The sequence below is a fragment of the Vulpes vulpes genome, chromosome 10 (assembly GCF_048418805.1).
Source record: "Vulpes vulpes isolate BD-2025 chromosome 10, VulVul3, whole genome shotgun sequence".
Lineage (NCBI taxonomy): Eukaryota > Metazoa > Chordata > Mammalia > Carnivora > Canidae > Vulpes > Vulpes vulpes.
Window position 1 is genome coordinate 30,559,338 of NC_132789.1, and position 18,283 is coordinate 30,577,620.

An 18,283-nucleotide genomic window follows, 5' to 3' on the forward strand; every position below is an offset into this window, starting at 1 on the left:
GTGGGCGGCAAAAAGAGAAAGAGCAGGCAAAGGCGCTAGGGCCTAAAACTTTCCCGGAATATATACTGAAATACCCCCTCCTAATTTTTTGTCTGCTCTAGAATAACTTTTATAATTATTTTAAATCACATTTTTATAGTACTCCCCTGCAGACGAATTTCGTGGGCCCACTCTCCTTGTGGACTACACTACCCAGAATGCACGTGGCCCTTCCTGCCTTTGCGGCGGCCATCGAGGAAGCTGGCGGAAGGACGCTACACATCCGCCTTCGAACTGCGCCCCGCCCTTATTAAAATCGTAAACCGATGACATCGATGTATAAGTGAATTTAATTCTTGGAGAAGTTTCTTTCCGCCCCCCCCCCCCCCCCCCGGAGTTCCCAGTGGGAGGCAATAGGCTTCTCTTCCCAAACTAAAGATGTCCACCAAGCGGCGTATTTGTGGGTAAATGGGAGTCAGACCAGAAGTGGGCCACCTGGCTTGCGTTCCGCCTGGGGACCGCGCTCGTCTAGGAGTGAGTCTGATTTTACCTGAATGGCTGAGCGCTCGTGCCCGCCTCCAACAGGACCCAATCAGAAAGAGGGAAAAGCGGGGCACTGAGCAGCGATTGGTTGGATCCTGGGCCAATCGGAAGAGCCCTGGTTTGGCGGGAGTCTTGACCGCCGCGGAAGCTCTGGGAGTCTCCGCGCTGGCTGTCGGTGTCCGGCCGCCGTGGCCATGTTCGTGTCCGATTTCCGCAAGGAGTTCTACGAGGTGGTCCAGAGCCAGGTGACCCCTCCTCTTGGGCCTCGTGGCCTTGTCGGGGGGGAGGGGTGTAGGGATGAGGGGGAGCGGCCGTGGGAGGGCACGGGACCCCAGTGTTGGGGGTCTCTGCCTTCAGCTGGCCCGCTCTTCTCCTGACAGAGGGTTCTTCTCTTCGTGGCCTCGGACGTGGACGCCCTGTGCGCTTGCAAGATCCTTCAGGTGAGCCTTGTGTACCCTGGAAGGGAAGGGCGGGGCCCCGGGCTGAGTTGCGTGCCGGGCGGGAGGTGTGGAGCAGAGCGGGAGCCACCCCTCACCCTCCCACCTCTGCCCCCCCCCCCCGCCCCTACTGCGGTAGCGCCTGGAGCCAAGGAAAGCTGCCGAGGGGCACTCAGAGAGGTCGCCTAGAGGGCAGAAGTGTTGGGTAGGTTAGAGAAGGACTCGGCAAAAGGCAGGAATACCAGCTAGTATTTTTGCAATAACCTGGGCCAAAAAATGCTTGCATCGGAGAGACCCTTAGACATGGAGTGGCTTCACCAGTGTACGGTTCGGGTAGAGGACTCTGACAACGGAGGACACAGTGGGGTCATCAACAACACTGGAAAATCAGATTCCTTTGTCTGTTAAGGACGATCATTGGTTCTCTTTTGAATATGATGCAGTGTTTACATGACCTTGGGTCAGGAACTACTCCTCAGAAGACCTAGAAATAAGATCGGCTTTCCCTTAATGTTTTCCTTTGGTAATTTTCAAAAATTAGGCAAAGTTGACAGAATGATACAGTGATCACTCACATCCCCATCACCTACTTTCTCCCATGAGCGTTTTACTATTCTTACTTTGTCACCTGTCATTCGTTTCTCAAGCTATATTGTTCTTAAGTGCACTTCAAAGTAAATTGCGGATGTCCTTAATTTGATAGATTGAAAAATGATCTCTCTCAGGCCTTGTTTCAGTGCGATCACGTACAGTATACCCTGGTTCCAGTTTCTGGGTGGCAAGAACTTGAAACTGCATTTCTTGAGCATAAAGAACAGGTATGGAAAAAGCATTTTAGAATAATTAGTCTTATTTTATTTGGTTGTAATTTCTTTTCTTTTCTTTTCTTTTCTTTTCTTTTCTTTTCTTTTCTTTTCTTTTCTTTTCTTAAGATTTTAGGGCAGCCCAGGTGGCTCAGCAGTTTAGCGCCGCTTCAGCCCAGGGCCTGATCCTGGAGACCCGGGATCAAGTCCCATGTCGGGCTCCCTGCATGGAGCCTGCTTCTCCCTCTGCCTGTGTCTCTGCCTCTTTCTCTCCCCTCTCTCTGTGTCTCTTGAATAAATAAAAAAATCTTAAAAAAAAAAAAAAGATTTTATTTATTTATTCATGAGAGAGAGAGGCTGCCCAAGACTTGCTATAAATTTAAGCCTGTATAATGCCATTAGTACAGAGAGCCAGCCCAGTCCAGTAGGGTGACTGAGATCTGGAGAGGCTCTCTTATGCATTTGAAGTCTTGGTCTGCTCGTCATCAGCTTCACGGCCCTATGCATGAGCCTGGGTCATGTTGAGTCTCCACATGCTGCTCTGCAGAGCAGAGACAGCCACAGGGCCAGTCATGGGGCCTATCTCATGGTATTACTGTGGAAATGAAATAGCATTTGGAATATGTTAAAGCACTTAACACGGCCAGCTGTGGCCATTTTTGGAGTCTTTTAATCGTCAGGGCCTGCCCAGTGTCAGGGGCTTGACATGTCTCAGCAGAAGGGCTCAGGGGCCTAGAATGCTGAAGGTGAAGGACCTACTCAAGGTACTTACTTCACAATATCTCTCTTTTTTCCAGTTTCATTATTTTGTCCTCATAAACTGTGGAGCTAACGTAGACCTATTGGATATCCTTCAGCCTGATGAAGAGGCTGTATTTTTTGTGTGTGACACCCACAGGCCAGTCAACATCGTGAATGTATACAATGAAGCCCAGGTAACTCAGCCTTTTGGGCCCATGTCTTCCCTGAGTCCTCCTGTCCGTGGACAATAATCATACCTGCTGTTATAAGCAAGGCATTGTATCCACCTCTGCTACAGGAGTTGGAACAGCCTGAGGGCAAGAACCTGGTCTTGTTTATCTCTGGTAAGCACCATGGTACCTAAGTCTTGGAGGTGCTTAGAATGCATTTTGGAATTCATTTAACCTGAGAAGTATAGGGACCAGGACCCTGCACTGAGCCTGCCCTCAGAGCTCAGGCCCAGCCCAGCATCATTGAATATCAAGATCTAGAGGCATTAGCTCTAGAAGTGGGGGCAGGATTTCCCTGCCCATTAAAAGGGTGGTATGAGGACCAGCAAGATGATAGTGTAAGAGGCCACCATTAGCCTGAAATGGTGGTGCTGTGCTTTTCCTTTGAACCCCCAGTAGCAAGCATGGAGCCTGGCATAGGGCAGCCACCTAACCATTCTCTGAGTTGAGTCCCACACCCACACCCCCACTCCTGTGTTATCAAAGTGTTGGCCCCAAAGTTCTCAGCTTGGAACTTCTTTTTGAGCCAGCAGTTTTATTCAAGTAGGTGTCACACGCCTTCATGTCTTCCATTAGAGTCCAAGTTGCAGGATATTCATTTTGTTTGCTTGCTGTGTGGCATAAGAGGAAACATTTTTTCTCAGACTTAAATGACAGTGAATAGTTTTTAAACTTTTGGAATTTTTGTATAACGTGTGGTACAACTCCACTGCCTCAGTGAACAGAAATGAAAACAAGAAAATGCTTGAGAAGTCTGAAATTCTCTCAAATGAGGGACTCTGTACAGAAAACTGAATCAGCTCAGTGGGAAGTAAGATTCTGCAAGAGAAAAACCTGTGATGGAGAATTTTCTGTCAAGAGAGGAGAGTGTTGGTTGTTTTTTGTTTTAATCTTAGATCAAACTACTCATTAAACAAGATGATGACCTTGAAGTTCCTGCCTATGATGATATCTTCAGGGATGATGAAGAAGAAGAGGCTGAAGAGCACTCAGGAAGTGAAAGTGACAATGGATCAGAGCCTTCTAAGAAGCGCACACGGTTGGAAGAGGTGGGTTTGGGCCTCCCCACAGTCTTGAGGGACTTGTTATTCCCAGAGGTCAGAGCTCAGACTGGAGCTTATGGGGCCCCGGAGTTAGCTGGGATTCAGCAGGTGTGGGTGTTGATCCTGGGCTCAGCTTTCCCCTGGCTGTATGGCCTCAGACAGGTTACTGAATTTCTCTGAGCTTTGACATCCTCGTCCATGCAGTAGAATTTCATCAGTTGAAATGAAAATTAGGACAGCTCAGCTCTTCCCGTTAGATAGCATACATTTTTAAAAAGTGTTACAGAAGAATGCCTGAGTGGCTTAGTTGGTTAAGGGTCTGACTTGGTTTTTTTGCTCAGGCCATGATCTCAGAGTTGTGAGGTCAAGTCCCACGTCAAGTTCCTTGCTCAGTGCAGAATCTGCTCAAGATTCCCTCTCTCCCACTCTGCTCCTCCTCCTGCTCTTTCTCTCTCTCTCTAAAATAAATAAAAATAACATCTTAAAAAAAAAAGCAATACAGAGAAACAATAAATAGCAAAAGCATCACCTCCCTTCCCTGCTTTTCTCAAAACTCACTCTCTACAGTCACCATGGAGGAACGACATGGGTCTGTGGCTCTCAGCCGGGCTCAGTCCCCAATGGTCACTCCAGGGGAAGCATCTTGTGTGCAAAGATAAGAGTGGTTTGAGCCTTGTGAGTCTTGTGTCTGAGGCGCTTACCCAGTCTGGGGCCTGGCCATTGGAAGTAGCCTACCCAACGTCAGTGGCTTCTGCTAGATGGAAAACTAAAGGTGGGAGGTAGTCATTCCTTTAACTGGAGGGCCATGGTTTATTCTAGCATTCTAGTGTTTATTCTAGTTGTGGAAGAAGTTAAAGCCCTTTGGCTCCCAGTCCTTGGTATGCATGCTGAAATTTGCCACCAACATGTTTTGGAGTATTCTCTTCATCTTTGACCTGACATTTTCCAATACTGTGCTTTAGCAGAGCTCTTTTGAGCCATTTTGGGGACATTCAGGACATTCTGTCCATTTAGGGGGTATGTTCTGCAAAGGTAGGAATGTTTTCCCCTTGCCTTCCCTACCTTTGGCCAGTCCCTTCTCTGGAGCTTTGGATAGTCACCTCAGATACATTCTTAGATTCTCTTTCCTCTAGTCCAACTCTTATCTGTTCCATTCTCTGGCCAACTTTTAGTCTTCATCTTCTAATCTTTGATTCCTAAGAACTCTTTTTTTTTGTTACCTGATGCTCCTTTTTTATAGCATTATTTCTTCTATTCATGAGCTGCTTTCCATCAGGCCCCCAATATCAGTAATGTGGTGGGATTGTCCCTGGAAACATTCATGTTCTGCAGGTCAGAGTCTTGGAATTCTCCATCCTGACTAATATATTTTAGCACCTAGTATGTACCAGGTATCCGTTAGTTTCTGAGGTCCCCAGGGGAGCACAAAGTCCTGCCTTCACAAAGCTTCCTTTCCAGTGGGGGGAGATGTACAGAATGTGTAAATGAGCATAGTTCAAGGATGGTTTCAGGTGAAGAGCTGTGGTCATATAAGGAAAAATAAAGCAGGGTAAGGGGCTGGATGGGGAATGGGCTGTATTTATGAAAATGGCCATGGACACTTGACCTGAATGATGAAGGAAAGAGTCAAGAAGATCCCTAGGATCTCCCTGGGTGGCTCAGCCGTTTGGCGCCTGCCTTTGGCCCAGGGCGCGATCCTGGAGTCCCAGGATCGACTCCTGCGTTGGGCTCCTGACATGGAGCCTGCTTCTCCCTCTGCCTGTGTCTCTGCCTCTCTCTCTCTCTCTCTCTCTCTCTGTCTATCGTGAATAAATAAATAAAATCTTAAAAAAAAAAAAAAATCTCTAGGATCTTCTCTGCATCCAGTGCAGAGTGTCCACAGATGCCAGGGCTCTGTGGGAAGGGGGGAGAGGGGGGTACAGGCAAGCTAGAACTGCCACCAGGTTTGGCAGTAAAGAGAATGTCAGTCGTTCTTGATGAGATGTCAGAACCTGTCAGAGCTTCCTTTGACATGCTTAGTGCATCTATTTTTAATCTGAGTTTGTGAATGCTATAATATTCATGATATATAATATGCATAACTTCCCACTGACTTTTTTTTCTCAGAAGTTTTATAATTTTAGTTCTTTAAAAATTCTTTATTTAAATTCAGTTTAGTTAACATATGGTATATTATTAGTTTCAGGGATAGAATTGAGTGATTTATCATTTACATATAACATATAACAGTGCTCATTCAGTCAGTTGCCCTCCTTAATGCCCATCACCCAATTATCCCATTCCCCCACCCACCTCCCCTCCAGGAACTCTAGTTTGTTTTGTAGAGTTCAGTCTCTCTTATAGTTGGTCTCCCTCTCTCTTTTCATCTTATTTTATTTTTTCATCTCTTCCCCTATTTCATCTGTTTTGTTTCTTAAATTCCACATATGAGTGGAATTGCATGGTATTTGTCTTTCTCTGACAGACTGATTTTACTTAGCATAATAATCTCTAGTTCCATCAGTGTTGTTGCAAATGGCAAGATTTCATTCTTTTTGATGACTTCAGGGTAAAATTTTTTTTTTCACATGAGGGTGTTTTTATTCAGTACAAACAAACAGCAACAATGTTAACGGGATGAGGCCATAAATTCATTGAAACTTTCTGGGAGTCCTGGCTAGGCTGACCAACGCTATCACTCTTTTCTTACCAGCCAGGTAAACAAGAACTCATCTGCTAATGCCAAAAATTGTAAAGCTCTTAATCCGGTTAGAAATGACTACAACTGAGGATCTTTAGCTAGCTGCTTCCCCAATTCAGAGTTGCCTAGCAGGTTAATTTCAACATAACAAAAGTATCATGTGGCCTGCTGCACCAAGAACAGCTTTAATGTGTTCTGTCCTCAGGCTGCTGGACCTCCTGACTGGTTATGTCCTTCTGTGCACCTTGGTCCTGAGCATTTTCCAGTGTATACATACACCATATATTCTTGATGCACATATCTGTTGGTGGGCATGATGCATGTATCTGTCATCGAAGCTCTTTCCATATTTTGGCTATTGTGGACATTGCTGCTATAAACATTGGGGTGCATGTGCCCCTTCAAATTACTATGTTTGTACCCTTTGGATAAATACCTAGCAGTGTGATTGCTGAGCTGTAGGGTAGCTCTATTTTTAACTTTTTTGAGGAACCTCCATACTGTTTTCCAGAGTTTTTATTTTGAAATTTTCCTAACATACAACATTTGAAAAGATTGTGTGGTGAATACCTATATACCTTTCACCTAGATTCGGCAGTTTTTCACATTTGCCTTCCTTCTATATATGCTTTTTGTTTGTTTGTTTTTTATTATTTATTTACTTATTTTGCTAGATTATTTGAGAATAGGTTGCAGACCCCATGATACTCCCTGACAAATTCTTCCATATGCATCTTCTAAGAACATTCTCCTCTATAAATACAGTACCATTATCATATGTAAGAAATTAATAATGTCACCTATTCAACCCATATTCCAATTTCCTTAATTGTCTTCAAAATAGATTTTGCAACTGTTTTGTGTTTGAAGTGTCAGCCAACCAGGATTGGCACATTTGCATTTAGCTATTCTCTTGTCTTTTAACCTAGACCAGGATCCCATCTCTTTTTTCTGTTTTTTTGAATGACATTGGAGGCCAGTCCAGCTTTCTAGTTTTTATCACTTGTTCATGGAGTACTTTCACTTGGTCCTGTAACCTTGCATTTGCTATTATCCAAGTTTAGGCCATCATGCTTGATTTTAGTAAGAGTTAACACTTTTGAGAATACTCCAAATGTAATAAAATCTGCATGATTTGTACATACACATGTATTCAATATACTTTTTCAGAAGTATTTTTATTGATAAAGGTGCACACTCAGAGATTGAGAAACAACAGACTATAAATGTAGAAACCTAACTTTTATTTCCCTTACTGTCCTCTGTTTATGATGCAGGTTTCTTAAATATAGCCTGTATGTAAATTTAGATCCACATCATACTGTGGGATAAGTTTTGCTTCGACAACTAAACATGATTATAAAACTCAAGAGGATTAAGGGAAGCCTATTGTATTTACCCAGTTTTTACTCAGCATGTTCTTTCTTCTATCCTCATGTTCCAGGGTTTTTTCTTTTGTCATTTTCTTCCATTCACAGAAAGGCCTTTCACCATTTTTTGGGGGGGCAATCTGCAGTAAATTTTCTTAGTTTTGCTTTTTCTGAGAATTTCTTGATTTTTCTCTTCATTCCTGAAAGATATTTTCACAGGGTGTGGGATTTGGGGTTAACAGTTCCTTTCTGTCTGCACTTGAAAATGTTATGCACTTCTGGCTTCCACGGTTTCGGGTGAGAAATCTGCTGGCGTTCATATTGTCTTATCCTATACGTAAAACATCATTTTTCTTTTGCTGTTCTTGAAATTTAAAAAAAAATTGGGGGGCTAATGGTCAGAAGTTTGCTTATTTATTTATTTATATTTATTCATGAGAGACACAGAGAGAGAGGCAGAGGGAAGCAGGCTCCCTGCAGGGACCCCAGTGTCCCACTCAATCCCAGGACCCTGAGATCATGCCCTGAGCTGAAGGCAGATGCTCAACAGCTGAGCCACCCAGGTGTCCCTAATGGTCAGAAGTTTTTTTTTTTTTTTTTTTTTTAAATGTATTTTTCCTTTTTTTTTTTTTTTTTAATTTTTATTTATTTATGATAGTCACAGAGAGATAGAGAGAGAGGCAGAGACACAGGCAGAGGGAGAAGCAGGCTCCATGCACCGGGAGCCTGACGTGGGATTCGATCCCGGGTCTCCAGGATCGCGCCCTGGGCCAAAGGCAGGCGCCAAACCGCTGCGCCACCCAGGGATCCCTGGTCAGAAGTTTAATTACAATGTGTTTTGGTGTGGATTTCTTTGAGTTTAACCTGTTGGGATTCAGTCAGCTTCTTGAATCTGTAGGTTTATGTGTCTTGCCAAATTTTGAACCATATTTCTTCATTTTCAGCCATTGTTTTTCAAGTGTTTTTAGCCCACCCTCCTTCTCTCCTTCCAGGACACCAATGACATGAAGGATAGGTCTTTTGTTGTAGGCTCAAGCGTAAACGAGGTTCTGTTTGTTTTTCCAGTCTATTTTTCTTCTGTTCATCAGACTGGATAATTTCTATCAGTGTATCCGCTGGTTCTTTCCTCTATTCCTCCATTCTGCTCTTGAGCCAATCCACTGGGTTTCTACTTCAGTTATTGTACTTTGCATTTGTAAGTTTCTCTTTGGTTCTTCTCTATTTTTCTACTTATTTACTAAAACTTCCTAATTTTTTTTCATGTGTTTTCAACTATGTTTCTAATTGCCTATCGAAGCATTTTTGTGGTGGCTGCTTTAAAATCTTTGTCAGATAATTGTAGCATCTTTGTCATCTTGGTGTTGGCAGTTACGGATTTCCTTTTTATTTTATTTATTTTTTTTAAAGATTTTTTATTTATTCATGAAAGACACACAGAGAGAGAGGCAGAGACACAGGCAGAGGGAGAAGCAGGCTCCATGCAGGGAGCCCAACATGGGACTCAATCCCAGGTCTCCAGGATCACACCTTGGGCTGAAGGCGGCGCTAAACCGCTGAGCCACCTGGGCTGCCCTGGATTTCCTTTTTAGTGTTTAGCCCCACACCGACACAGTCCGGCTTGGGCTCCAGACCCCCACCCCCCCTGTGCCTGCACATGCACGTGCTTGGGGTGGCTTTCTCCTGGAATGCTCTGTGTACATAGCTAGTTTTATAGCCCCAAAGGTCCCCACCCTTCCCCTCAGTACACAGGGGTTAAAGTTGTGTGCCCCTCCACGTGGCTGTGATGATGACTCTGACATCCACAGTAAAGAGGAGATTGAATGAGAAGAAAAAAAAATATATATATATAGATAGATATGATGAGTGCTGATATGATATGATATGATACGATGAGTGCTTTTCACATGAAACCTGGACATTTTTATATTATATTTTGAGACTCTTGGTCTTATTTAAGCCTTCCATTTTATCTGCTTTCTCTGACATCACTCTGCCAAAGGAGGGGGTGGACAGTCTGGTCCCTTTATAGCCAGGTGGAGGTAGAAGTTCAAGGTTCACCACTTGACCTCCATTAAGCATGAGAAGAGTGGCTCCTTGTACCACAGTGCAAGGAAGATCCAGGCTCACCACTTGGCTTCCTCTGAAAATACCCCAGTGAGTGTGTTGGAACCTATTGCAAGTGAAATGTGGAAATGTTACAGGCAGGACGTGTTCACCAGGGTGAGGGCCTAGGCTCCCACTTGGTCTTTGCTGGGTGGATAGAGGTGGGGCCACAGTGTTTTAGTGGTGGTGGCTAGGGCAGATCAATTATTGTCTAAAAGTTTTCTGTCTTTTTTTTTTTTTTAAGACTTTATTAAAGAGAGAGAGAGATGTGCACATGCACAGGAGCAGAGGGAGGGGCAGAGAAATAAGCACACTCCCCGCTGAGCAGGGAGCCTGACACCGGGCTTGATCCCAGGACCTGATCATGACCTGAGCCAAAGGCAGACACTTAACTGACTGAATCACCCAGGCACCCCAGTTTTATGTCTTTCAGGGCTGCTCCTCTGGGTCCTTTGGCTTTTGTTGGGGATGTTTTTTCTCTGTGCCTATTGGTGTTTCCAGATTACTGGCTTCATTCAGCTTCAAGTCTGGGATATGTAAGCCAAAAAGAAAGCCTGGTAAACTCATCCACACATCACTCCTCAGGTCCCAGGGTCCCCAGCTAGTTGGCTTTCCTCTTCATCTTCCAGAATCTTATTTTGTTTGCCTTATATATATTGACAGGGTTTTCAGATATATTTAGTGGACATATAGGGAAAATGAGATGGAAAGTTTCCATTTTCCTGGAAGCAGAAGTCTTAGGACCATGCATTTAGGACCATGGATTTTTAAAACGGTCATACTACCTCATGCTGTGAGGTAGTATGCTGTGAGAACTAAATGGATTGTGCCTATAAAATTAGCATAGTGGCTGGTACATGGAGGGATGTAGGAAATAGTAGTGCTTGTTAATCAGGAGGGGAAGCCAGTATGAAGTGGCTATGCGCCTCACCTAGATCACACAGTGGTGGGGGCAGTGGAAGGCTGGTGTGGACAGATGGGGCGGATGCATCAGCTACAGCGTGAACAGGCCCTGGGGAAGCATCTGCTCCTGTCCACAATTTGGTATCCTCAGTGCCAGTGGACCAGAGGGGTCCTGGCCATTGCCCACCTCATTTCCTTCCTCCTCTAGGACCAGCCTGAGCTCAGGACATGGGAATGAACGATCCATGTTTTCCTTGGGGCTCTGTGCCGGTGGTTTCTGCCTAATCAGAAACATCTCAGGCTACAGGGATAAAATTCTGGTTTCTTTGTTCAACCTTTTGTTCTCTTTGTCCCTGCATCAGGAAGTAGTGGCACAAACCATGAAGAGGAGACAGCGAAGAGAGTGGGAGGCTCGGAGGTGAGTGTGCACTTCAAGCAGTACCCTACCCTGTGTCATGGAGCTCACGATCCCTGGGGGATATCTGTGTTTTCCATGGGAACTGGAAACTTTTTTTTCTCCCATTTGAGAATAATTTAGTTTAGAAACTCTGGATTGGTGGCTCCAGGAGTAAGCATGTGGCCCCTGCATTGGAGAAGAGCTCTGGGTCCCCTCTGTATCACCTGGTGGTCTCACAAATAGCAGGACTGGGCCCAGAGATCTCCCAAATACATGCTGTTAGGGGTGATAGCCCATTGTCTCTGATTTTTGTGGTTTTCCAGATGTACTCTTATTTGTAAGTTCTTTATAAATGAGATAGATGCTAATTGTGTGAAAGTTTTCATAGAAAAAAAGTGTATGAAAAGGAAACTGAACTATCCATCATTGCTGTCCATATTGCAAATGTAAAAAGTGAACTGCCCTAGGGGCACCTGGGTCGGTCAGTCGGTTTAGCATCCAGCTCTTGGTTTTGGCTCAGATCATCTCTTGGTTGTGGGTGGAGCTCCACATCTGGCTCTGTGCTCGGTGCTTCAGATTCTTTCCTCCTCTCCCACTCATTCTCTTTCAAATGAATAAATAAAATCTTTCTTTTTTTTTTTTTTTTAAGTGAAATGCTCTAAAATAATAATAATAAAAAAAAACCTTGGAAAGGTTATTGTAGCTTGAGGTGACCATGTAGCAGGGCTGTTGAGCTGAGAATTCCTTGCTGGATCCAGTCCCTGAAGACCTCCACTGTTTGAGCTGAGAGTGTTGTTCTCAGCCACCCCCTCAAGGAAGGACAATGAAAAGCCATTTTGGGAAGTATAAGGAAAGAAAAGTGAATATAATCCATATTCACTGATCAGAAGAGATTCTGGCTTTGTGTCAGTCTTCCTGGGGTATCCAAACTTGTGCAAATTGCCTGTTTTATTGATCATAATATATACTTAATTTTGCTTTTTTCTTTTTTTTCACTTAATATAACCATTTTCAATGGTTCCAAATAGCTTTTATAAACTGCAGTGTACTTACCTGGCCAATCCCCTTCCTTTTTTGAACTGGAGATCACTTCCAGTATTTTGCCACGACAGATAAGGCTGCAATGAACAACGTTGTGCACATACTGCTGTCTGCTGCTTTCTTTGAATTGCTGTCTTAGAATAATTTCTTAGAAGTGGGATTCTAGGACTATTCTATGCCATTTTATGTCTTTCATTGCCACAAGGCTTTTTTTTTTTAAGATTTTATTTATTTATTCATGAGAGACACAGAGAGAGAGAGAGAAAGAGGTAGAAATAGGCAAAGGGAGAAGCAGGTTCCATTCAGGAAGCCCGATGTGGGACTCCATCCCGGGTCTCCAGGATCAGGACCTGGGCTGAAGGTGGCGCTAGACCACTGAGCCACCCGGGCTGCCCTGCCACAAGCCTTTTATGTCAATATTACTTCCCTCCTGGCCTTGTAAATGTATATACTCTGTGAAAGGATCCATAAGTGGATACAAAGAGTGCTTTGACTTAATCTGCATTTCTCTGAGTACTGTCAAGTTTCAGTATTTTCCAATGTTTGTCTTCCTTGCACTGCTTTTTGTTGAGGACCTGTATTTTATGTTGTTACAGAAGAGACATCCTCTTCGACTATGAACAGTACGAGTATCATGGGACGTCGGTACGTACGGATAGGTCTACTTCACCATAAGGTTCTGACTGTAGGTGTCAGTGTCCTAAAACGTGAGGAGGAATGAGCATAGGTTTGAGAACCACAAAAGCCTGGTTTGAATCTGAGCCCCACAACTTCCGCTGTGTGCCCTAGGGTAGGTGGGGCAGCCTCTCTGAGACTTAAACTTCTCCTCTGTAAAAGGAAAAAGAGTTACCGTCATTTCCAAGGCAGTTGTTAGGATGGTCCTGCACACCCAATAGGTGCCTAAATAGGACAGCAGCTATTATTTTTGTTCATCATCAAAAATACCGAGCAAGTCTATTTCAAACTCTGTGCAAGAAGATAAAGCTCTAGAATTATAGAGGCCCATCACTGTGTGTGTTACAGAACAGAATTTCACATGGAAAACATACTTCGTTGACTCTGGTAGTGTTGAGGAGAACTCAGGGCTTTAAGAAGCCCTAGAAAATAAGTTTCCAGTAAAATATCATGTGTTTGTATTAGCATTTGGCCCTGGGGCCTTGAGCCCTGAGCACCATATTTATAGCATCTCTTTTACTATCAAGGTCCCATCGTCCTTTGAAGGATCATCTTTTGTCCTCTCTGCTCTGCCCTAGGACGTGAAAAATTCTAAGTGGGTGAGGTGGGTGGTGAGGCAGATGCCCAGTTCCCTCTGTATTTGTAGATCATTCCCTTGGAAATCTTCTCTGGTGGGAAGCCCAGCATTGCATGGCTAACGGGACTTTAGAGTCTTCTGGTCAGGCAGTAATCCCTTTTGTTGTTTTCTACCAAAACCCAGACTCTGCTCACAGGGAGCTAAATGCTTCTGTGCGCAGACAGCCCTGTTAGAAAGATCTTCTTCACCAAGGTCCTGAGGCACCCTCCCTCTTTAACATCCAGGTAATGGAAACTAAGGCCCAGCCTTCCCAGGAGTATGTATGTAAGACTGCTGGCCAGCTGGGAAGAACATGTGGACATAGGCCCCCAACCTCCTGGCTTCAGTGCCTCCCCAGTATCACCGAGGCACCCAGTGAGATGTGTAGAGGCCCTAGCACAAATGTTCTCCCTTGTGTAATCAAGTGTGCACATAGGAATGACTAGTCAGCAGAGGAGGCAGTGCAAGTCACTTGAGTTACTCTGTCTTCCTCCTTCGTTTTGGTTTGGAATCCACCCATACTTGCCTACCTGGGAAGGCCTTTAATCTACAGGGCATGGCTGGGATCCTGGACAGCTCAGATGTGGCCCAGCCATGCAGCCCAGCCCCAGCACACACCCCTCTCATGAACACAGCTGCCTTGGACCTCAGGCTTCCTTCTGTCTTGCAGTCAGCCATGGTGATGTTCGACTTGGCGTGGATGATGTCCAAGGACTTGAATGATATGCTATGGTATGTAGGCCCCAGTCAAGACCAGTACTGTGTAGGGCTTCCTTCTCCAAGTAGCTCTGTCCTCCCACAGTGAGAACAGGGTCTGGAGAAAGACATCACTGTGTAGTCCCCACCAGGAATATCAGGCACAGCCCCTTTCTGGGAATTTGCATAGCCCTTGCTTTCTTCCTATGAGGCTCTTGGCTACATACAAACCCCTGCGTAAAATGGAGGGAGCACTGTTGGGTGCAGAGGATCAAGGGTGGGGCCTGACTACAGCTCTACCCTTCCTACCCTACTGCTCAGCTTTGCTGCCTGGTAAATTTGGGTAACAGAAGGAGCATGAGATTTGAACAAAGCAGCCCTTGCTAGGTCGGCATCTTTGCATCCCTGGCATGCGGTGAAATCTGGTACAGGAATGCCCATTAGCCCACCTCTGAGTTTGCTACATGGGCCACAAGCATGAGTGCTCGGCATAACTTAGGTTGGTTTAGAAACTAAACCCAGAGTCTGAGCAAAGAAAGCATAGGTCTGGCCTGCTCCACCCCCTCAGCCCTCTGATCTGGTCCAGGTTCTCTCCAGGAGATGAGGAGGGAAGGCCCTTCTTGGCCCTGAGCCCATGGTGGGGATTTTAATGGCCTTTGCCAAATCGGGGTTTCAGGAGAGCCAGGAGCTGGGGCAGGACCAAGGCACTGGCCACACCTAAGCCCAGAGGTGCTCTGTCATCCCCCTGAGCTGGTGCCCAGCTGTGTGCCCGCCTGTCATCCTCAGATATTTGGCTCAGCTCTCTTAGCCTCAGGTCCTCCTCCATGATATAGACTGACAATCCCATGCCCTGGCACAGGGGCCAGTTTGTGCATCAAGAGATCTTGCAGTAAGGCCAGGTGGGAGTCCTGTACTGTGCCCTGTTGCCACAGCCACATCAGCAATGGAGAGCCTTTGGTGAGCACCTGCTGTGTACTCAGGGGCACCCTTGACCGCCCTCTCACAACAAGCTCCTCCAGTTTAGAATGATGTCAGAATATGCCCCCCATGAAATGCTTCCAGAAAACTCTAGAAAAAGCTAAGAGATAGGACCTTGGAAGGCCTTTGAGAGGTCTAAATGCTGTTGCTCTGTGTCTCACCATTTCAAGACGGAGACATGGACGTGATGAAGGTCGGCTGTGCTGGAGGGCATATTGCAGAGGGGCAGATGACCTGCCAAGATCCACTAGCACCTTCTAGCAGGTTGAGTGGGGAGGATGGTGGGGTCAGCTGGGACACAGATAGCGTCAGGCCTGCCATCCTTGCCCTGGAAGATATCCCTCGGTCCTGAAACCTCTCACTGTGACACTGTGCCAGGAGCCCTGAGTTGGCCCCGTAACCTTTCTACACCCTGCAGAAGAGAGACTGCCTGTCTGACAGTGGGCCTGGGCCAGGCCACACTGGCAGGACATGCCTGTAAACTTTGTGACTCTCTTCTCTTCCAGGTGGGCCATCGTGGGACTAACAGGCCAGTGGGTACAAGACAAGATCACCCAGTAAGGATGTGCTCCCTCAGCCTGTCTGAGGTTGGCCTGTGCTGTGGCCATGTACATGGCCTGGCTGCAGCCCAAGTTTGCAGTGGGAAGATGGGTGGCAGATCCCTGTTGAGGAGGGAGCTGGCCTTGGGCCTGGATCCTCGTCACTGAGTAAGGGCCAGGCCTGTGGTGGAATGGTGTGTGGCCTGGTGTGGATGCTTTGTCCACCCTCAGGGAGCCCACCAGATGGAGCCAGAGATGAGAGGAGGGAGCTCAGTCTCTCGCCTTTCCGTTGGTATGGAGCCAGAGATGAGAGGAGGGAGCTCAGTCTCTCGCCTCTCCGTTGGTCTTTCCATGGTGGACACTGTGGTTGGGAGGAGGAGGTGAGGGCCCCAGGAGTCCTGCCAGGAACGGTGAGTGTGCCCTCAAAGGCAAAGGGAAGGCTGGCAAGGACTGCCAAAAGGACTGGCATGGAGCCAAGTCGTCTTTAGCCCCTTGGTGGGCAGGCTTTGGTGCTCACTGTCACTCCTGATAGAGAGCTGAAGAGCTACCCCAGAATGCGGACACCTAGGAAGCATGGGGTACTCGCACCCCCTCTCATCTCCATTCTGGTGGCCATCTGGTGGGGCCTCTAAGGGAATCGAGAGGGACCCATATCCTAACCCATCTAAGGGTATCCTGGCCTGTTACTTGGCACAGCTTTTATGCATACTGGACTGTGTAGTTTGCAGAGCCATCTGTGTCCCCACTTCCTGCCTTTCCCACCCCACTGTGCCCACTAAGTCCTGCAGTATAGCCCAGGGATCAGGAGGGTTCTGAGTCTCACAGGCTTGGACACTTTGCTGGGCCTCACTCCCCCTTCTCTCTTAAGGATGGTATGGGGTGTGTGCAGTGCCAGGCACCATCCCCGACCTGTGGCAGTCCCTCAGGTGAGGCTTCGCTGTCACTGTCCTATTCAGTGGCCACCTGCAGGCAGACCTGGACTGGGGTCCGCCCTCTCCTGCTGTGCTGTGCTCTGAAGCACTTCCTGTGTAGGACCCACACCCTCTCCTGGGATTACTGGCACTATGTGGTCTGTCCACTTGACTGGTGGGTGGGTGGGAGGCCGTGGCCTACCCTAGTGCCTGCTGTCAGGAGGCTCAAATAAGTTAAGAGCAGGACAGCCGCTGCCCAGAGAAGAGTGCAAGGAGGATACGGCACAGCCAGTGCCCCCTCCTTCCAGCTCTGTCTCCTCACACCCTCGGCCTCCAGGCCCTGATGACATAGCCGCACTTGGCTTCTTCATGGTGGTGCCGGAGCTCCCTCAGTCCTGGCAGGAACTGTCTGTGTGGTGTGAGGGGGGGCCCCCCCGGAAGCCGCGTGGCCTGGCCGTGTGTGAGAGGAAGGCGCCCACCCAGGCAGCTGGCGGGGCTTTCTTTCCAGGATGAAGTACGTGACCGACGTCGGCATCTTGCAGCGCCACGTGTCCCGGCACAACCACCGGAATCAGGATGAGGAGCACGCCCTCTCTGTGGACTGTACTCGGATCTCCTTTGAATACGAGTATCCTTACAGCACAGGCCCTCCGGCACCCTCCCTCAGTTTTGCTCAGCAGTGCACTGTGTGTTTGGTAGCCTCTGTAGACCTTGCCCACATCCCCCTGTGTGTGGTGTGGTCGGAGCTGTGGAGCTGCAGGCCTGGATTGTGCTGCTGTGGCTGCCGTGAGAAGGGGGCCCTGGCCTGCTCTCCAGGTCTGCCAGAGCACCGGGGCCTGGGGAGCAGGCTCTGTCCTGGCTCCTCTGTCTGGCTTGGCTCCTAAATGCCAGCGCTGCATAGACGCATCATCATTATGGGCCTGGTGCGTGTGGGCAAGTGCATGGTAGGGCCCACCTGTGCAGCCTAGGTGGTTTGGCGATGAGTGCAGATTCTTGCCAAGCCAGTCAGGAAGAAGTAAGTCAGTGTATGATTAGAGTGCAAATGTCTCATGAGAGGAAGGTAGGGCATTGATGGAATAACTAGAAGGTTGTTGGGTGGCAGTGCTCAGGAAAGGCCTTTGGGAGACCATATCTCTGGCTGAGACTTAGACACACTCCATGGGAGAGAAGACAGCCTGAGCCAGGGCTGTGGCCATGCAGAGGCCCTGAGGTGAGCTTGAGGAAGTGGCTGGAGAGATGAGTGCAGCCCAAGGGTCAGAGGGCCTAGGGCAGTGGAAGATTGAGGAGGTTGGGGAGTTCAGTACTTCGTGCTTAAAAGGTCCCTAGGCTGCTGGTTGTGGGGAGACAGACTGTGGTGCCTACAGGTGTAAGGCGTGGCTAGGGCCTGGCTGTTTCTGTGATGGATAGTGATGGCAGGAGTGAGGCTGCCCTGTGCCTATTGGGATGGATGGAGACCAATAAACGTGGGTTTAGACAGGTCTAGGAAGAGGTGCCAATATGAGGCAGCTAGGCTCCCGGGACGGGGAGCCCACCAGGACCTGACATATGACGTCTAGAGATCAGGGCCCAGCCATCAGGATAGGCAGCACAGAGGACAG

At 47.2% G+C, this 18,283-nt stretch overlaps 1 protein-coding gene across 1 annotated transcript in view; it reads left to right on the forward strand.

The window, feature by feature from the left end:
- The first annotated feature begins 221 nt into the window (after positions 1–221).
- CDC45 (cell division cycle 45) overlaps positions 222–18,283 on the forward strand; it is a 31,884-nt gene continuing 13,822 nt past the window's right edge. Inside the window, exons 1-10 of the mRNA XM_025982698.2 lie at positions 222–767; positions 903–962; positions 1,685–1,777; positions 2,560–2,697; positions 3,630–3,782; positions 11,195–11,250; positions 12,867–12,915; positions 14,232–14,293; positions 15,742–15,792; positions 17,194–17,313. Of these exons, the coding sequence (XP_025838483.1) occupies positions 717–767; positions 903–962; positions 1,685–1,777; positions 2,560–2,697; positions 3,630–3,782; positions 11,195–11,250; positions 12,867–12,915; positions 14,232–14,293; positions 15,742–15,792; positions 17,194–17,313 (833 nt within the window). The 5' untranslated portion in view covers positions 222–716. The remainder of the gene's footprint in view (positions 768–902; positions 963–1,684; positions 1,778–2,559; positions 2,698–3,629; positions 3,783–11,194; positions 11,251–12,866; positions 12,916–14,231; positions 14,294–15,741; positions 15,793–17,193; positions 17,314–18,283) is intronic.